Below are 22,142 nucleotides of genomic sequence, written 5' to 3' on the forward strand. Positions count from 1 at the left end.
CAGACAGTCGCCTGAGGTTAGAATCGAACACCTGGGTCTCTGGCACTGTGAGGCAACAGTGCTAACCACTGTGCTGCCCCATTGATAGGCAAGATTTCTAAGTTACAATTCAAAGTAAAATTCAAAAATATTTATCTGGCTGCAAGATACTTCATAGTGTCATGAAGTTGTGAGAGGAACTGTCGACATGGAAGTCATTACCTTAGTGTGCTGTTTCACATGCAAGACTTAAAAGATGAATTGCATCATTTGTGTCGGATGCATAAGAAACCATTTGCCTCATACCCACTGCCTAAGCTTCAATCCAACAAGTGTTTGGCTTGGCACAAACACGTATAATATTCCATCCCTTTGCACGTTCTCCCCGTGTCTGCGTGGGTTTCCTCCGGGTGCTCCGGTTTCCTCCCACAGTCCAAAGATGTGCAGGTCAGGTGAATTGGCCATGCTAAATTGCCCATAGTGTTAGGTGCATTAGTCAGAGGGAAATGGGTCTGGGTGAGTTACTCTTTGGAGGATCGGTATGCACTGGTTGGGCCAAAGGGCCTGTTTCCATACTGTAGGGAGTCTAATCTAACATCACCTGATCAAATTCATTTTAGTGCAGAATCAACAAGCTTCCCAACAAATTGTTTTTAACTTTTGCAAGATGTTCAAAATCATAAAAGAGAATAGCTTGTGATGATATCATGCTTTGTAATTACATAAAGAGTAATAAGTAATGGAATTACTATGGGAGATCTTCAGACATAAAAAAATTGGAGCGCTGAACCATAACTCAGCACACTGATGAGAAGTTTGCAGAAACAATTACAGCTTCAAACACAAAGTATGTGTGAACAATGTGGACATTGAAGACCAGTCTGCAGGAACTTCCACCTTGCTTGACATGAAAATGATTAAAAGATCAACCATTGTATACAGTTTGCAAAATCTGGCTTGTGAAACAGGTTTTAAAACTTCTCTCGAAAATGATGCTAACACCATACAAAAAGACACACTTTAAAAAAAAGCACAGAAGGAAGAGATTAGTTACGATTGAATACCAGTTTAAGAAAAACAAAAATAAAAATAGCAGTGCAAGCAAAACGACCACAACATTCAGAGTTCCAAGTTTCATTCTAAGACTGACTGTCATAGAATCATACTGCATAGAAACAGACCCTTCAGTCCAACTAGTCCACGTTGACCATGTTCCCAAACTAAACAAGTCCCACTCGTCTGTGGTTGACCTATATTCCTAAATCTTTCTTATTCATGTACTTATCCAAATGTGTTTTAAATATTGTAACTGTACCTGCAAACACCATTTTCTCTGGCAGTTCATTCCACACACAGAGTCATAGAGACATACAGGACGGAAACAGACCCTTCGGTCCAACTCGTCCATGCCAACCACAAATCTGAAATTAATTTAATCCCATTTGCCAGCACTTGGCCCATATTCCTCTAAACACGTCCCATTCACAAAACCCTCCAGATGCCTTTCAAATGTTGCAATTGTACCAGTCTTCACCACTTCCTCTGGCACCTCATTCCACAGAAGCACCATCTCGAGTAAAAAAAGTTGTCCCTTCGGTCCCTTTTATATCTTTCCCCTCTCATCCTAAACCTATGCCCTCCAGTTCTGGACTCCTCCACCGCAGGAAAAAGACTTGGTCTATTTATCTTATCCACGCTCCTCATGATTTTATATACCTCGATAAGGTCAACCCTCAGCCTCCAACCTGTTCAGTCTCTCCTTATAGCTCAAATCCTCCAACCCTGGCAACATTCTTGTCAGTCTTTTCTGAACCCTTTCAAGTTTCACAACATCCTTCCTGTAGGAGGGAGACCAGAATTGCACACATAAGCCCCTCTGTGTAAAAACGGTTGCCACTCATGTCCTTTTTAAAACTTTCTCCTCTCACTTTAAAACATATGCCCCATAGTTTTGAATTCCCCCACACTAGGGAAAAAAATCCCTTGCTATTCACCTTATCTATGCCCCTCATGATGTTATAAACCCCGCAACCTCCTTCACTCCAGTGAGCAAAGTCCCAGCCTATCCAACTTAACTAAAATCCTCCATTCCCACCAACATCCTGGTAAATCTTTTCTGAACCCTCTCCAATTTAATAATATCCGTCCTACAGCAGAGTAACCAGAACTGCACACAGTACTCCAAAAGAGGCCTCACCAATATCCTGCACAACTTCAACATGACGTTCTAACTCCTATACTCAAAAGGTCTAAGCAATGAAGGCAAGCTTGCTAAACATCATCTTAAGTACCCCCATCTACCTGTGACACAAATTTCAAAGAATTATGTACCTGAACCCCTGGGTCTTTCTGTTCTACAATACTACACAGGGCTCTGCCATTAATTCTCTAAGTCCTGCCCTTGTTTATTTTATCAAAATGCAATACCTCGCATTTTTCCAAATTAAATTCTATTTGCCACTTCTCAGACCACTGAACCAAATGATCAAAATATCTTTGTAATCTTAGATAACCTTCTTCACTGTCAACTATACCACTGATTTTAGTGTCATTCGCAAACTTACTAACCATGCCTCCTATATTCTCATCCAAACCATTTACATAACTGACAAACACAAGTGGACTCCAGTACTGATCCCAGAGGAACACTGCTGGTCTCAGGCCTCCAGTCTAAAAAAACAACTCGCTATGACTGTCCTCCAATGCTTCCCACTCACCACTTTCACAACTCACTCACTTAATCCTAGCCTCTTTGCTATCTCCAATTTTCTTTACTCCAAAATTGGCAGCCATGCCTTCAGCTGCCTGGATCTCAAGCTCTAGAATTCTCTCCCTGAAGCTCTCCACCTTTACTTCTCCTGCTTTAACATGTTCCTTATAAATCAAACTAAAAAAACTAAAGAAAAAAATCTCTCTCTTTGATCAAGTCTTTGGACACTTAACCCAATATCTCTGCCAAATTTCTGTGAAGTGAGCAATTTACTCCATTGCAGGTGCTATATAAATACAATACATTACAACCAACCTTGCAAGTCAACCCTTTGTCAATCCTCACTGATGCTGTTTCAAGACATCCAGTCACTTCCAAGCCTCCAATAATAAAACTATGTGGCACCCAGCTTTCACTAGCTAAACGTAAATATGCTTAGGCTGCCGATCTCAATTAGCTTGAATGGAGCAGAATACCTAGCACAGACTGTGGGGCAAATGACCAATTTTCAGGCAGCATATTTCATGTAAATCAGTACAGGACCAACTCATACTCTGTTGTACCTCTCTTGTTAAGAATTTAAGATCATTCCCCTCTTTATGTTCCTGCCAAATCTGCCTCATCCTCCTCATTATGTTTTATATCTCTATCTGCCTTAACTGTTCGCTGCCTTCTTGCATCTTATAGTTCTTCCATTAACTTATTCTCCTTTCCCACTGACTGTGCTTCAACTTGGACACTGAACTGACCTTACACTGTCCAGAAAGTGAACTTACAGTTTTCTCAGACATCTTCCAGGTAATCTCTCTCCAGCAGAGATTAAATACACATGGAAAAGCTAAAATCATAGATGTGCATGACTGAAGTGCAGAAAATGGAGTAGCACTGCGTGGTATCCTGGATCTAAAAGGTATGCCCATTGTCCACAAGGCTCAGGATATAATGGAGTACTTGAATGAGTGCAGTTCTAACAACACTCAAGAAGCTCAACAGCATCCATGGCAAAACAACCCACTTTATATGCTCAAGCAATCAAATCATCTAAACATTTGCTCCATCCACAAATGCAAATTAGCAGCAATATGTCAATCTACATGATGCATTGTGACAACTCACGAGGCCTTTTTTGACAGTATCTTTCAAATGTGTGACCTCTACTACCTTGAAGAACAAGGTCAGCAAGTACTTGGGAACACCACTTGCAACTTCCCCTTCAAGGCTCACACTAAACTGATTTGGAACTATGGCGATGCCTCTAAACGGTCAATGGGTCAAAATTCTAGAACTCAATCCTTCACATATGAACACAATTTAGGAAATGTTGGCCATTTCACTCCTCAAGTCTGCTCCATCATTCAATAAGATCATGGTTGACCTGATGATGTGATTCCCACCTATCCCTAATAACGTTCACCCCTTTGCTAATCAAGAATATATTTACCTATATCTTTTAACTAGTCAAAGACTCTGTTTCCACCACCAGTTGAGGAAGCGATTGTTGAAGATTCAGGACTCAGAGACAGATGATTTCTTAATCACAGTCTTAAATGGACAACTACTGATTTTTACATGTTATAGATTTTCCCAAAAGTGAAAACATCCTTTCACATGCACTGTCAAGATCCCTCTGGATGTTGTATATTTTAATCAAGTAGTCTCCTACTCTTTTGAAATCCAGCAGATACAAGCCTAAGAGAAAGTGAGGACTGCGGATGCTGAAGATAGAGTCAAAAAGTGTGGCGCTGGAAAAGCACAGGTCAGTCAGCATCCGAGGAACAGGAGAAGGAAGGGCTGATGCCCGAAGGTACAAAGCTAGCCTGGCCAACGTTTGCTCTGAAGACAACTCACCCGTTCCAGGTATTAGTCCTATCTCTGAACTGCTTCCAACACATTTATATCCTTCCTTAAATAAATACTGTACAGAATGCTCAAAATTTGGCATACCTGGTAACTGAAACATAATCTCCCTACGTTTGTATTCAACTGCCCTTGCAAAAAAAATCTAACAGTTTCCCTAATTAGTCACTGTACTTTGATTAGATTAGATTCCCTACAGTGTGCAAACAGGTCCTTCGGCCCAGCAAGTCCACATCAACACTCCAAAGAGTAACCCACCCAGTCCCATTTCCCTCTGACTAATGCACCTAACACTACAGGCAATTTAGCATGGCCAATTCACCTGACCTGCACATCTTTGGACAGTGGGAGGAAACCAGAGCACCCGGAGGATACCCACGCAGACACGCGGAGAATGTGCAAACTCCACACAGACAGTCACCCAAGGCTGGAATCGAACCTGGCACCCTGGTGCTGTGAGGCTGCAGTGCTAACCACTGAACTGCCATGCCACCACCGTGATGATCTATTTCATCAGATGGTGTTTGCAGCGTAATATTGAAGGGTTATATCACACTGCCTAGCTTACTTTCCCATTAAATCAACCACTTTCTAAGTTACTACATTATTGCTTGGTGATGCTCGACACCTCAGCAGGTACGAGCAGCAGACAGAGGAGTACATTTGTGACACCACAGGCCAGCTTTCAGCATCACAGCCATGCCTTCCTTCCATTTGTCCTTTAGCCTTCCACCAGAGCTTCTGACATGATGTGATGGATGTTTTGATAGGGTCTCATTACCACCAGTGGGAATAGAGGAAATTACATAACTGTCCAAAATAAGTCATGATTTAGAGGAGCCGATGTTGGACTGGAGTGTACAATGTTAAAAAAAAAATCACACAACACGAGGTTACAGTCCAACAGGTTTACTTGGAAGCACTGCTTCTTTGTCAGCTGGTTATGGAGTATAAGGTTACAGGACACCACCTGATGAAGGAGCAGCGCTCTGAAAGCTAGTGCTTCCAAATAAACCTGTTGGACTACAACCTCGTGCTGAGAATTTTAGCCCAAAATTGGAATATTGCATGCAGTTCTGGTCTCTGTCCTATCAGAAAGATGTTGTGAAACTTGAAAGGGTTCAGAAAAGATTTACAAGGATGTTGCCAGAGTTGGAGGATCTGAGCTACAGGTTGGGGCTATTTTCCCTGGAGCGTCGGAGGCTGAAGGGTGACCTCATAGAGGTTTATAAAATTATGAGGGGCATGGATAGGAAAAATAGACAAAGTCTCTTCCCTGTGATGGGGGAGTCCAGAACTAGAGGGCATAGGTTTAGGGTGAGAGGGGAAAGGTATAAAAGAGACCTAAGGGGCAACTTTTTCATGCAGAGGGTGGTGCGTGTATGGAATGAGCTACCAGAGGATGTGGTGGAGGCTGGTACAATTGCAACATTTAAGAAGCACTTGCGATGGGTATATGAATAGGAAGGGTTTGGAGGTATATGGGCCGGGTGCTGGCAGGTGGGACTAGATTGGGTTGGGATATCTGATCGGCATGGACGAATTGAACCGAAGGGTCTGTTTCCGTGCTGTACATCTCTATGACTCTATGATCCACTGGCAGAAGGGCCAGTCACCACATGACACAGCATGAAGCTAATTGGGAAAAGCGCTGGAAAAGAGCCAAGCTTACTTTGTTTTGAAATAAGTTGATCTGGAATGTACAGCTCAAAGTGGTGGAAGCAGATGCATTTCAAGAAGAGAGCTGAATATATATTTGAAAAAAAGGGGTGAAAAGAAATCTTGCAGAAAAAGGACAGGCAAGTGGGACTAAATTATCTTATTAAAAACAAAAAGTTTACAATTGGGCATCATTGAATCATTATTGCACAGGAGAACACCCATTTCAACTGTTATGTTCAAAGTATCAAATAATTTTCGTTTAGCATTCAACTGACATTTCATACACTAAATGTTATAACGTAGACCACAGCATTTATACACATTAGACTCTACATTAGGCAGTCAGCAGGTTGTGAACAAGTTCTGTTCTGGAATCCATTTGATCGCACAATGCAGGACAATATTTTTAAAAAAGGATCAATTGACAACCACAGACGCTGCAAATCAGAAGCTAAAATGGAAATTGCTGAAAAATACTCAGCAGGTCTGGCAGCATCTGTGAAACTGAGGAAGGGTCACTCAACATGAAACGTTAACAGATTTCTCTCCACAGGTGCTGCCAGGCCTGCCGAGCTTTTCCAGCAATTTCCATTTTTGTTAAAAAAGTAATTCATAAGTACAGGAAATACTTGTACATCAGATCTTTGGAATGACACCCCTGTACGAGATCACATTTGTAGGCATAATCATTAAGTTCGGCATGCCCTGTACAGATTATAATGGAATTAAAAATTTTTTTTTGCTAATTTGGATAGCAAAAAAACAAAAAGTCACTTACTTTTCTTGTATAGCAATGTTTTGCAATTCATGCATAAGGACATCTGGAACTTCTGCAATTTTTCACTATCTAAATAATACTACTTTTTTTTATTCCTCCTCCAAAATGGGTCGCTTCATGTTTTCCCACACTGTACTCCATTTGCCAGATCTTCGTCCGCAACTCATTTATACCTCTCCATTGTATGCTTCATGTCCTCTTCACAACTTAGTTTTCCACCTATCTTCACAACAACAGTAAATGTAGCAACCATTCTGTGTCTCTTCATTCAAGTCACTGATATCAAGTGCAAAACAGTCAAAGCCCCAGCAGTGATCCCTGTGGCACACCTTGAATTAGATAATGTCAATCAGAGGATTCTGGGTAATCCATGTTAGACGATGGGGGAAAAATTTGTGGCTGGAAGAGCTGCTCCTTTTATGAGGTATTTTAGGTGTTACAAGTGAATTCCTCGAATTGTAGGAGCAGCAATTACTGTCTTATGTGCTGTTGCATTGTTTTGGAACTTTGGGGGAGAAAAGATCAAAACAACGGCACTTCAAAAAATCAAAACAGACAAGGCACATGGTCAGAGAAAGAAACCTGGGCTACTCTCTGATCACAGCAATGAATCTGCATAGTTACTGCCTTTGCTGTTTGAGTTCAGGCATCTCTAGACATGACTTGTGTAGGAGAGTTCACAGCATAGGAACAGATAAGTGCATAGTTTTTAAATGCTGCCTTACTGAAAATCTACAATAGTCAGCACAGTGGATTCTTTCTTGATTTTATGTTTTATTGAGACTTTTCTCTTGATTAATTTTTAAAGATGTAACACTGGCAAGTGTTTTTTTCGAGCAATAAGATGGTGCTATTTTCTTGGTCTGTAAGTTGTGAAGGATAGCCTTTATATAGAGATGTGCTTTTCAGTGGGATGTAGGAGTTTAGAGAGAGTTTCCATATTACTGATGATTATGTCTGCAGGAAGTGCCTTTGACTGCGAATCCCATTAGATTGTGTACAGCAGTTGGACCGGCAGTTAGAGGGAATAAGGAATTTACAGGTGCTAAGGGATGTGATGGATGGATGTTATAGGAAGGGAGAATAGATGTAGATACAGTCAGGTAGATGGGTTGGCAGGTAGTGCAAGAGTCTTCTGTGGCTATCCCATCTCAAACAAGTATGCTGTTTTAGGAAAAGTAGGGGGTGATGGACTCTCAGGGGAACATAGCACCAACAGACAAGTTTCTGGTACCGAGAATGACTCTAATGTAGTGATGGGTATGTCGGTTCAAAGTGATTGATTGTGATAGGGGACTCTCAAGTCAGAGGCACAGACAGATGTTTCTGGGGCCAGCAGCAAAAAGTCAGAATGGTGTATTGCCTCCCTGGTACTAGGATCAATGGGTCTCAGAGAGGGTGCAGAATGTTCTCAAAGTGGGGGAGGGACCAATAGGAGGTCATTGTACACATTGGAACTAATGACATATGAAGGGAAAAGGATGAGATTCTGAAGGGAGAATACAAGTAGTTAGGCAGGAATTTTAAAAATACGTCCTCGAGGGTAGTAATATCTGGATTACTTCTGGTGCTACAAGCTAGTGAAGATAGGAACAAGAGGATAGAGCAGATGAATGCCTGGCTGTGGAGCTGGTGAAGTGAGAAGGGTTCACATTTTTGGATCATTGGAATCTCTTCTGGGGTAGAAGTGACCTGCACAAGAAGGATGGATTGCACCAGAATTGGAAGGGGACTAATATGCTGGCAGGGAGATTTGCTTGAGTTGCGCAGGAGGATTTAAACTAGTAATTGTGGCCGGGGGGAGGGGACACCAAGGAAATAGTGAGGAAAGAGATCAATCTGAGACTGGTTGTGTTGGGAAAAGGAGCGAGTCAAACAGTCAGGGCAGGCAAGAACAAAGCAGAGAACAAGGTAGGACTGATAAAGTAAACTGCATTTATTTCAATTCAGGAAACCAAACAGGGAAGGCAGATGAACTCAGGGCATGGTTAGAAACATGGGACTGGGATATCATAGCAATTACAGTAATAGAGCTCAGGGAAGGACAGGATTCGCAACTTCCAGGATAAAAACGCTATAGGAAGGCTAGAAAGGGGGTGTGGGTGGTTGGGGTGGTGTTTTTCATGAGGGACTACATTACGGCTGTACTTAGGGAGTACATTCCTGGGAATACATCCAAGAAAGTTATGTGGGTGGAACTGACAAATATGAGAGTGATGATCATCTTAGTTGGATTGGATTGTAGACTCCCAACAGTCAGCAAGAAATTCAGAAACTAGGAGATCTCAGTTATCTGTAAGAATAATAGGGTGGTTATGGTAAGGGATTTTAATTTCCAAACATAGACTGGGACTGCCAAAGTGTTAAGTATTTAGATGGAGAGGAATTTGTGAAGTGTGTATCAGAAACTTTTGTTATTCGGAATGTGGATGTACCTACTAGAGAAGGTGCAAAACTTGGCCATAAGGCAGGGCAGGTGACTGAGGTGTCATGGGGGAGCATTTTGGGGCCAGCGACCATAATTCTATTAGTTTTAAAATAGTGATGGAAAAGGATACGAGAATATGTAAAGGGTATAAGCTGGCAGGGAAAGAGTTAAGCTGAGTTTTGTGAAACAAGAAGTTCAGCTGAGCATGACTCAGACCAGATACCAACTTACAGTTAACAATGGTATGGAGGCAAGGGTAATGGGTTAACAAGGTGGAAAAGCATTCATTATGTAGAGCTGTTTAACAAGATGAGGTAGCATTCAGTATGCAACATCAGTTAACAAGGTGAAATGTGCACGGTGGCACAGTGGTTAGCACTGCTGCCTCACAGCGCCGGAGACCCGGGTTCAATTCCCGCCTCAGGCGACTGACTGTGTGGAGTTTGCACGTTCTCCCTGTGTCTGCGTGGGTTTCCTCCGGGTACTCCGGTTTCCTTCCACAGTCCAAAAACTGTGCAGGTCAGGTGAATTGGCCATGCTAAATTGCCCGTAGTGTTCGGTAAGGGGTAAATGTAGGGGTATGGGTGGGTTGTGCTTCGGCGGGTCGGTGTGGACTTGTTGGGCCGAAGGGCCTGTTTCCACACTGTAATGTAATGTAATCTAATCTAATCATGTGAAACCATTTAACAAAATTAAGATCATTTATTATGTAACAGCAGATGACTTAATCTTGAACTGTTCATTGCTGTTGATTGTAGCAATCACCCAATCAATATGTATGTTGTCTTATCTGGATGCTCCTCCTTGTAAAATGACTATATTATTCACTGAGAAACTGTTATTCCAGAGAAGATTGCGAACTCATGTCCCTGTACACATAGGCGATCAGTCTCTCTCCCTCCAGGGCACAGAATAAAAATGAAGGAGGTAAAACTACTCTGTATCTCCGAGTGTTCTGCTTTGACTGAGGGGGGAAATGGGACGACAATAGATAGACCAGATCTAGAAGGTGAAGTTCTAAATTGGAAGGCCAATCTTGACAGTATTAGGCAAGAACTTTGAAAAATTAATTGGGGGCAGATGTTAGCAGGTAAAGGGATAGCTGGAAAATGGGAAGCCTTCAATAATGAGATAACGGAAATCCAGAGACAGTGTATTCTTGTTAGGGTGAAAGGCAAGGCTCGTAGGTGAATGCTGGATGATTAGAGAAATTGATGTTTTGGTTTAAAAGAAGGAAGCATACATTAGGTATAAACAGCAGAGATCAAATGAATCCTTAGAGTATAAGGACAGTATGAGGATACTTAAGTGGGAAATCAGGACATGAGATAGCTTTGGCAAATCGGGTGAAGGAGAATCCAAAGGGATTCTATAAATATATTATGGTCAAAAGGGTAACTAGGGAGAGAATAGAGCCGCTCAGAGAACAAAAAGGCAGCCTACAGAGAATGCAGGAGACAAGGGAGATACTAAACGAGTAATTTGCAACAGTGTTTACTGTGAAGGACATGGAAGATATAGAAAATGGGAAAATAGATGGTGACATCTTGATAAATGTCCATATTAAAGAGGTGGTGGGGCTGGATGTCTTAAAATGAATCAAGGTGGATAAATCTCCAGGACCTGATCAATGCCCGAGAACTCTGTGGGAAGCTAAAGAAGTGATTCCTAGGCCCCTTGCTGAGATATTTGTATCATCGATAGTCACAGGTGAGGTGCTGGAAGACTGGAGGTTGGCTAACGTGGTGCCAATATTTAAGAAAGGTGGTAAGGAAAAGCCAGGGAACTATAAGCCGGTGAGCCTGACATTGGTGGTGGGAAACGTGTTGGAGAGAACCCTGAGGAACAGGACATTAAATGTATTTGGAAAGGCAAGGACTGATTAGGGATAGTCAACATGGCTTTGTGCATGGGAAATCATGTCTCACGAACTTGATTGAGTTTTTTGAAGAAGTAACCAAGAGGATTGATGAGGGCAGAGCAGTGCTCATGATCTATGTGGACTTCAGTAAGGCATTCGACAAGGTTCCTCATGGTAGACTATTTAGCAAGGTTCGCTCTCATGGAATACAGGGAGAACTCATTTGGATACAGAACTGGTTCAAAGGTAGGTGGTGGTGTTGGAGGGTTGCTTTTCAGACTAGAGGCCTGTGACCAGTAAGTCCACTGCTTTTCGCCATTTATATAAATGATTTGGATAGGAAGTGTAGTTAGTAAGTTTGCAGATAACAACACCAAAATTGGAGGTATAGTGGACAGCGAAGGTGGTGACATCAGAGTACAACGGAATCTTGATCAGATGGGCTAATGGGCTGAGGAGTTGCAGATGGAGTTTAATTTAGATAAATGCGAGGTGCAGCATTTTGGAAAAGCAAATCAGAGTAGGACTTGTACACTTAAAGTCCTGGCAAGTGTTGCTGAACAAAGAGACCTTGGAGTGCAGGTTCATAGTTCCCTGAAAGTGGATTTGCAGGTAGATAGGATAGTGAAGGCGTCTTTTGGTATGCTTTCCTTCATTGGTCAGAGCATTGAGTATTGGAATTGGGAGGTCATGTCGTAGCTGTACAGGAGACTGGTTAGGCCACTTTTAGAATTTTGTGTGCAATTCTGGTCTCCTTCCTATTGGAAAGATGTTGTAAAACTTGAGAGGGTTCAGAAAAGATTTACAAGGATGTTGCCAGGGTTGCAGGATTTGAGCTATAGGGAGGCTGACTAGGAGAGAGGTCGGCAGCTGAGGGGTCACCTTATAGAGGTTTATAAAATCATGAGGGGCATGGATAGGGTAAATAGGCAAAGTTTTTTCATTGGGGTAGGAGGGTCCAGAATTAGAGGGCATAGGTTTAGGGTGAGAGGGGAAATATTTAAAAGGGACCCAAAAGGCAACATTTTCATGCAGAAGGTGGTGCATATATGGAATGAGGTGCCAGAGGATTTGGTGGAGGCGGGTACAATTGCAGCATTTAAAAGGCAGCTGGATGAGTATATGAATAGGAAGAGTTTAGAGTGATATGGGCCAAGTGCTGGCAAATGGGACTAGATTAGGATATCTGTTGTGGTTCTGTTCGCCGAGCTGGAAGTTTTTGTTGCAAACGTTTCGTCCCCTGGCTAGGCGACATCATCAGTGCTTGGGAGCCTCCTGCGAAGCGCTTCTTTGATGTTTCCTCCGGTGTTTATAGTGGTCTGTCCCTGCCGCTTCCGGTTGTCAGTTTCAGCTGTCCGCTGTAGTGGTTGGTATATTGGGTCCAGGTCGATGTGTTTGTTGATGGAGTTTGTGGATGAATGCCATGCCTCTAGGAATTCCCTGGCTGTTCTCTGTCTGGCTTGCCCTACGATAGTAGTGTTGTCCCAGTCGAATTCATGTTGCTTGTTGTCTGCGTGTGTGGCTACTAAGGATAGCTGGTCGTGTCGTTCCGTGGCTATGTCGCCTAGCCAGGGGACGAAACGTTTGCAACAAAAACTTCCAGCTCGGCGAACAGAACCACAACATACCCCTTGTTTCATTAGAGTCAGTCTCGGTACCAGAAACTTGGCTGCTCATGCTACATTCCCCTGAGAGTTCATCCACAAACTCCATCAACAAACACATCGACCTGGACCCAATATACCAACCACTACAGCGGACAGCTGAAACTGACAACCGGAAGCGGCAGGGACAGACCACTATAAACACCGGAGGAAACATCAAAGAAGCGCTTCGCAGGAGGCTCCCAAGTACTGATGATGTTGCTGAGCCAGGGGACGAAACGTTTGCAACAGAAACTTCCAGCTCGGCGAACAGAACCACAACAACGAGCACCCGAGCTACAAATCTTCGCACAAACTTTGAATTAGGATATCTGGTCAGCATGGACGAATTGGACCAAAGGGTCTATTTCCGTGCTGTACATCTCTGACTCTATGACTTCATGACCTACTTATAGATACTCTATTTCTTGTTAGATAGTCAATCTTCTCTATACACCATGATCGTTCACTTTCCACAATAACATTTGAAGTGACAGCTCAACAATTGTTTTCTGGAAATGCAAGTATAGTACACCCATCAGTTCCCCTTTATCCAAGGAACAAATTGCTTCATCCAAGATCCCAAAAATTAATTAAACATGATTTCCCTTTCATAAAACCATGTTGACTCTCCCTGATTACCTTGATCTTTTCTGCCCTGCTGTAAGATCTTTAACGATAGCTTCTAACATTTTCCTTCTAACAGATGTTAAAGTCACTGGCCTGTGTTTTCTTGCTTCTGTCTCTGATGTTTTCGAACAAAATCATTATTTATTATATTCCAATCCACTGGAAGCTTCCAAAAATATAAGGAATTCTGGAAAATTAAAACCAATGCATCAACTATCTGACTTGTCATTTCTCTTCAAACTCGATCATGAAATCCTTCAGGGCTTGGGTCTTGACAGCCCTCTGGTCCAACAGTTTGATTAGGTACCACTTCCCTGCTGATTGTAATTTTGAGTTCTTCACTCTCTTTCATTTCCAGACATACCGTTGGCTTTCTCTCATAGTCTAATTTTCCCCCAGCTTATTAATCTATTCGTCATTCTTTGTTTTATTGTATATTCTGTCCAATCTTGTTGCCTGCTGTCAATCTTGATGTAATTATATTTTATCTTTTAATTAAAGATAATACAAACTAAATGTAACATTTGAATTTAATCACAGATGGTAGGTCTTCCCCTTGGACTTTTTCTTTCTTGTTAGAATGCATCTATTCTGAAATATTCCCATAAATACCTTCCATTGCTTCTCACTGAAATATCTCAATCTTGTTTGCCAGGTTATTTTAGCTATCTCTGCTTTCATGTCCTCATAATTGCTCTTATTTAGAATTAAATATCACATTGGACCTATTCTTCTGTTCCTCAAATTGAATTTAAAACTCAATCATATTCTAATTGTTGCTATGTCAGGGCACTTTCACTGAGGTTATTAATTAATCCTATCATGTTCATAATACCAAGTCTAGTATACTCTGCTTTCTGGCTGGCACCAGAAGTTACTAATCTAAGAAAAATCTAGCCTGAAAACATTATGTTTTTAGACTACTTCTGTCCATCTTTTCCAGTTTATATATAGATTAAAATCTCCATGAATTTCATTATATCTTTGTAACAATCTTGCATTAGCAGCACTCTATGCAGATTTACATCACACAGACTGCAGTGGTTCAACGAAATGTTTTCAAGAGAAATTAGAAATGGGCAGTGGATGCTGGTCTTGGTGGTGATAGCATGTGTCCTGGAAATGATTAACAAAAGCACATACAGGGAGACACAAAGTAATGCAAGTTGTGAATTTCTTCTTTTGCAGCAGATTGAGATCTGGAATGTACCGACTGAAAGAGAGGCGGAAGCACATTCAATAGTAGCTTTCCAAGAGAGAATTAGATAAATACTTGAAGGGGAAACATTGAAAAGTCTATCGGGAAAGCCCGGGTGAGTGTGACTAATTCAATAGCTCAAAGAGCCCGAAAAATCATATTAGTAGAATTGGTCATCTTGTTTCTAAAAACTTATGCAAGGACAAAATGTCTGGCAGCAAAGCAAAGGCAAATGACAGTCCTCTGAGAAGAGAGGTTATTCCATGGAACTGTGGCTGGATTAATCAAAAACTGGGATTAGTAACTTTTGTGATTTCTCACTGCAAAACTGGATTTTTTATGTTTTACAAGTGTAGTCTGGGAGATCTCTTATCATCTTGTACTCAGTCAAGATATGATATCTACTGTCTTTCCATTGCTGTGTAAATTTCAAAAATCATCTGAACTTAAACCAAGTCTTGTTCATACATCAACCATACTTGCTGACCTACACTGACTCTTGAATCAGAAATGCCTTGCTTTTCAAATTTTTGTCCGTTTTCAAATCATTACCTGGTCTCATCCTTATCTATATAATCGCCTCCAACCCAATAGTATATCTCGGGTTCTTGATTTCTCGCAGCTTGTACTTGGTGAATTTTATTTGTTCCACCAATGTCTGTGTCTCAGTCACAAAGGTTACTCTGGGATACTCTTGCTACACTTCTCTACTTTGCTCATTTAAGGCTCTCCTTAAAATCAACTTCATTGACCAAGCTTTTGGCTATCTGTCTGAATATCTCATATAGCTTGTGTCAAATTTGGTTTGATAATTGGTTCTATGATGTTTAAAAATATAACAAATATATGCAATTGCTGTGTCTCTACCATTTCTCCAATACTTTCTGCTTCTTTGTCTGTTCTTTCTGCTCATGTTTTAAAAGTTTAACTTGCAGATGGGACACTGGTCAAGAGAACAGCCAGGAAATCCCCTCAACCATCCAGGTAGTGTGTGGGGTGATGTTATGATGATAATGGCGCTTTCACTTTACAACATCTCCTACTTAAATGAACCCAGTCCCCTGGGCAGACACAAGTTCCTGACATCATCTGAGTCTGAAGATAGCTGCGTTAGTTTCTGCTTTCTGTTTTAATCAAGTATTGGTCATTTTATCTGATTGCACCTCCAAACCACTCACTCCCATCACATCCATAACTTCTCATCTTTCAAACAACACTCATCACCATCCTTTCATTTTCAACTCTTCCTCCTCTGTAAATTATTTGCTCAATCTCTCAACTATCGCTTACATCGCCCTTAATCCTCCATTCACAAGCTCAATGAAAGTCTAATGGTGGGGGTCAGAGGCTTGACCCTTCCTCATGTCCCTCTGAGATGGCGTGAGCCTCAAAGGTTTAACCTGCTTACATTCTCTATCACACTGAATGCAAGGTCCTGCTACCCTTGTAATATGTCCACCAGACTTGACATTTTAACAGACTCCAACTGGCCGAGTGAGACACTTTTATCCAACTATTTCAAGCAGCCCATCACCAACTGCTTTGGCCATTGATGGATTTGAAATAATGCCTATGTGACTGCAGTACCCATGTCTGACATCCTTAAATATGCCCTTTTGAAGAACTAACCTTAAGAACAAATTAAAGAACTTTTTTTGCAGGCTTCCTGACTAATTACAGTTACTTGACGCTGTATTCCATTAAATCAGCTCCTTAATTACTGATATCACTGCTGAGGTCTTGAAACACAGCAGTCTATGACATGTGTAGAAAGGGACAGCAGAAATAATTCCAGACATACTTATCAAGTTAAGGCTTTTCAGGTTGCACAGGAATATATTTATTTCTACAGACTGATTTTGCTTTCACTAAGATGATGACATACCATCCACGGTACAAATATCAGTAACTACAATCCTGTTTTAACCAAAAAAAGAGCAGTCAGCAGGTGACTTGCCAGTTAATGTCAGTTACACAATGACGTATTCAAAATGAAGTCATCTTCAAATCAACACAACGATGCGATGTTCTCATCAGTCTCACTGCACACTAAGAAGGTGTAATCCTAATTTATTCCAAAATTTCACACCAAACACTATACTGTTCTGGCATTATTTCCACAGCACAGCGTATTGGATTGTCAGCACAACTAATCTGCAGAAATTAGGACGATATACACCATAACTAATAACTCAGTCAAACCTCCCAATGTCAGCTTGGTTCACGCATTGGGCATCACAAATATGAGCATCTGTAGTTGTATTTGTAACCAGCCTTTTGCAATATTCCATGTTAGAAATACTTATTTTGAGTACACTGAGCAGCAGCAACTCTGATCATTCAGCAACTGCATTAATCATATGGTTATGACACTGTTTATTAAGGGAGATGTTGCAGTCAAGTCACTTGTACATAAAATCAAGGTTGACACTCCACTGCAGCACTGATAGAAAGCTACATTATCAGATGAACATCTTTCAGATAAAACATTAAGTGAAGGCTCTATTTGGATGGCTAGAAAATAACCCACTATAGTAAATCATGTTCTGAGTCAATACTTATCCCTCAAAATCAGAACTTAAATAAACTGCTCATTATCATACTGTTGTTTCAATGATCTTGTGATGTACAAATTGACTGCCATGTTTTCTACATTATAACAATAACGATACTGATAATTCAAAAGTGCTTCACTGCTTTATTGCAGAGAGCATTTTGGAGTCTCCTGTAATTGAGAAAAGCAATCCACAAACGCAAGGATGTCCTACAGGAGCAATCATCCCAACACCCACAAACAGAGCTGCATCAGACGTTATTTAAATGGGCCACAACACACTGCAACACCAGGAACTATGAGCAGCAGAAGAAAAATACTTATACAGCATGTTCAAGAACAATGGGTACCCGATAAACACAGTCCACTGATTCTTAAACAATAAACCCAAACAAGACACAACAGCCCCAAAGACTCTAGCCCCACTACCATACATCAAAGATATCTCAGAGATGACCACAAGACTACTCCGACCCCTTGGCATCATGGTAGCCCATAAACTTATCAACACAGTGAAATAGCTACTGATGAACCTGAAGGACCCTGTACCAACAACCAGCAAAACGAATGTCATTTACAAAATACCCTGCAAGGACTGCAACAAACACTACATCGGACAGACAGGCAGGAAACTAGCCACCAGGGTACATGAACACCAACTGGCCACCAAAAGACATGGCCAGCTATCAGTTGTATCCTTACACACAGACGAAAGAGGACACCACCTCGACTGGGACAACATCCGTTCTCGGACAAGCTAAGCAGAAACACACACGGAATTCCTAAAGGCTTGGCATTCAAGCTGGAACTCCATCAATAAACACATCGATTTTACCTCATTTACCAATCTCTGAGAAAAAGAACCCCAAATAATATCACCCACCTTAACATATCAAGACATATAAACAGTGCCTCAACAGAGATTCACTAATGATGTTAGCTAGCATGATGACGAAACAGCTGAGAACAAACCTACCAGCTCAGCGAGCAAACGTACAATCTGAACCTCACCTGAGCTGTAAACCTTCTCAAAAATCACTTTGTTTCCCTTTGACAAAATATGAACTTGTACTTAAATATCATTTTTCATGATATTTCACGGAGTTTAATTTAGATAAGTGTGAGGTGCTGCATTTTGGGAAAGCAAATCTTAGCAGGACTTATACACTTAATGGCAAGGCCCTAGGGAGTACTGCTGAACAAACAGACTTTGCAGTACGAATTCATAGCTGCTTGAAAGTGGAGTCGCTGGTAGATAGGATAGTGAAGGTGGTATTTGGTATGTTTTCCTTTATTGGTCAGAGTATTGAGTACAGAAGTTGGGAGGTCATATTACAGCTGTACAGGACATTGGTTAGGCCACTGTTGGAATATTGTGTGCAATTCTGGTCTCCTTCCTATTGGAAAGATGTTGTGAAACTTGAAAGGGTTCAGAAAAGGTTTACAAGGATGTTACCAGGATTGGAGGATTTGTGCTATAGGGAGAGGTTGAATAGGCTAGTGCTGTTTTCCCTGGAGCATCGGAGGCTAAGGGATGACCTTATAGAGATCTGTAAAATCATGAGGGACATGGATAGGATAAATAGACCAAGTCTTTTCCCTGAGGTGGGGGGAGTCCAGAACTAGAGGGCATAGGTTTCCACAAAGGATGGTACGTGTATGGAATGAGTTGCCAGAGGAAGTGGTGGAGGCTAATACAATTACAACATTTAAAAGGCATCTGGATGGGCTATAACTGGGAAGGGTTTGGAGGGATATGGGCCAGGTACTGGCAGGTGGGACTAGATTGGGTAGGGATATCTGGTCGGCCTGGATGAGTTGGGCCAAAGGGTCTGTTTCTGTGCTATACATCTCTATGAACTCAGGATATGCTAAAATGTCTTGCAGCTCAAGTATTTTTGTTCTGTTGTCACTGCTTTAATGCAGGAAGTGCACCAACCAATTGGCACAAAGCAAGATCCCCACAAGTTGCAACAGATGAATGAACAGATAAACCTATGGTTTTCATTGAGGGATAACTACTGACAAGTGACCATGAGATCTCCCTGCTCTTTGTTAGATTGCTGTGGAATCTTTTACACCTGCCTGATTTCAATTTTTTAAAATGACACAATATGGTTCAATTGTAATAAACATCTGTCAGATTTACTGATGTTTGGCCTTGCAAACTGTGCATCACCCCTAATATTATGGTTCAAGCAGCATAAAGCTTACCAGATGACTCAATCACATTTATCTCTTTACACCAGGACTGAAACAGCAATGTGACTTGCTGTTTTGTATTCCAAGAACATTGCCACTTGGATTGACCACTTAGGATCAAAATAAGTGAATATAGGGTTTTCTTCAAGGCATTGTGGGCGGCACGGTGGCACAGTGGTTAGCACTGCTGCCTCACAGCGCCAGAGACCCGGGTTCAATTCCCGCCTCAGGCGACCGACTGTGTGGAGTTTGCACATTCTCCCAGTGTCTGCATGGGTTTCCTCCGGGTGCTCCGGTTTCATCCCACAGTCCAAAAATGTGCAGGTTAGGTGAATTGGCTATGCTAAATTGCCTGTAGTGTTAGGTGCAGGGGTAAATGCAGGGGAATGGGTCTGGGTGGGTGCGCTTTGGCGGGTCGGTGTGGACTTGTTGGGCCGAAGGGCCTGTTTCCACACTGTAAGTAATCTAATCTAATCTAATTAAATGTTTGAAATTCATTACTCTGAAGTGTTAGCTACAGAGATTCTGGATGCTTTGGTTGTAATTTTCCACAAATCCTTAGATTCTGGAGACGTACCAGAGGATTCAAAAGCGATCAATGAGAGTCCCCTATTCAAAAAGAGATGGAGCCAAAAAGTAGGTAACTAAAGGCCAAATAGCCTAATATCTATTATTAGAAAAATGTTAGAATCAGTAATTAGGGAAGTACTAGGAGAACATTTGGAAGATCATAAACTAATCAAACAGACTTTTTGAGGAATAGATAGAGTGGAACCAGTAGATAAGTTGTGATTGGATTTCCAGAAGCCATTCAACAAGGTACCTCTCAAAAGTACAACAGTAGAGAAGTCTAACTACAACCGTTCAAAGTTAGACCACATTTGGAGCAGTTTTAGTCCTCTCATTTGAGACAGTTCAATGGAAGGACAGTCTTATGAACAAAAGCCAAACAGGTTGGGACTCTGCTCACAAATTTAGAAGAATGAGGTGATCTCATTGAAACACATAGGATATTAAAGAGGCTTCATAGAGTAAACGGTGAGAGGGTGAAAGTGTCTCGGACCAGAGAAGATGGTCTCAAGATAAAGAAGTGCCAATTTAAAGCTGACATAAGGAGCATTTTCTTCTCAGAGGGTTGAACGCTTTAGAACTCCTTGCTGAGAGAGCAGCAGGTACAGAGTCCTTGTGTATATTTAAGGCTGAGATAAATAGGCTCTTGATCAGTAGGGGAAATCAAAGGTTACAGGTAAAAGGCAGGAAAGTAGACCTAAGGAATGTCAAATCAGCCATGTTCCTATCGAGTAGGAGAATAGGCTCAAGAGACTACTGTTTGTTATGATCTTAAAGACATTTCATGGATAGATAATTTTTAAAGCTAGGCAGTTATTTGGTAGCATAATTGAGGGAAATGGGGAGCAGACAAGAAAGGAAGATTGAGGCAAAGTATTAGCCATAACTACATGGAATTTTGGAGCAGTTGAGGGCCAACTAGCGCACCCCTACTGTTATTTATATTAATGTGTCAACTGAAGGAAGAAGCTTTTATGCAAAATAAACTTCTGTTGTGGCATTTAAGTTTAAGAATAGTCAACAAGGTTAATATAAAGATTAAAAAATCTACCTCACAAACCATCACCAAATCGTTCAATTAATTAGAGTTGATGCTTAAAACCTAAGTACACAAATTGATTAAGTTTACACCCTCTGATCATCCAATCAGAGGTCTTAATCCTGCAGGCTATCTGAATACCATTTTTCGGTCTTTACATCCCTTGCCCAATTCCTACTTGGAGTTGTCATTTACAAGCAACTAATCTCTTCGCCACTATGCACATATCTATGGAGAAAGAAGCACAACAACAGAATGGGACGACACAGATGTTGTCTAATCCCTGGACTTTGGTATTTACTGCTTTCACGTCAGACTTCCAATATCTGCAGTATTTTTCTCTCCTAAGCCTCTTCTCATCGGACCTGTGTGCCTGTTTTCCAGCGGCATTGTACTTCCAGCTTAACGTTACACACACTCCATGCCCTCATCCCCACTCAATCCGACTCGTGTAACCAACACCCGTGGAGTTCTCCCTCCACTCAAGCGAACTTCCCCTCGACTTTCGCTGAAGCGAAAAACCTCCCAAACCCCGGTCTGGATGTCGGATCACCACGATCCACTTGCTCCATTGCCCGCAGTCTGCCCACTCACCCTCCCAAGTCACATCGTACATCTCAGCAACAGACGCCATCTTGACTGCACGGTCAGCTGACCCTGTCCGTTACGTCATGGACACGCCCACCAGGCCGCGTACAATCAGAGGAGACAAGGCTGGACTAGACTGCGCAATCCGCCTGGACGGGGGCGGGGTCTCCGTGCGAGTGACAGACAAGGTCGCACATATCCTGCAGCTGATTGGTGCAGTTGGCCGATAGTGATGTAAACAATCATACCACGTGACATTGTCTCCGGCAGCTCAGCCCAACTCACCTGAATGTGGGAATGAATCTGCTTGTTCTTTCGGCCACAGGGCTGGTGATCTACCTCAACTTTATTTCCCTTCAGTATCTCCACATTCCTTTGATATCTTTAATATCTACACATCTATCAATCTGTTTGGAGGTACTCCATGATTGATCCTCAAGTCC

At 41.7% G+C, this 22,142-nt stretch overlaps 1 protein-coding gene across 1 annotated transcript in view; it reads right to left on the bottom strand.

Moving 5' to 3' along the window:
- emc2 (ER membrane protein complex subunit 2) overlaps positions 1-21,804 on the bottom strand; it is a 115,498-nt gene extending 93,694 nt beyond the window's left edge. Inside the window, exon 1 of the mRNA XM_043688741.1 lies at positions 21,706-21,804. Coding sequence (XP_043544676.1) covers positions 21,706-21,745 — 40 coding nt within the window. The 5' untranslated portion in view covers positions 21,746-21,804. The remainder of the gene's footprint in view (positions 1-21,705) is intronic.
- Positions 21,805-22,142: the final 338 nt, after the last annotated feature.

This window comes from Chiloscyllium plagiosum, chromosome 4 (genome assembly GCF_004010195.1).
Source record: "Chiloscyllium plagiosum isolate BGI_BamShark_2017 chromosome 4, ASM401019v2, whole genome shotgun sequence".
Taxonomy (NCBI): Eukaryota; Metazoa; Chordata; class Chondrichthyes; order Orectolobiformes; family Hemiscylliidae; genus Chiloscyllium; species Chiloscyllium plagiosum.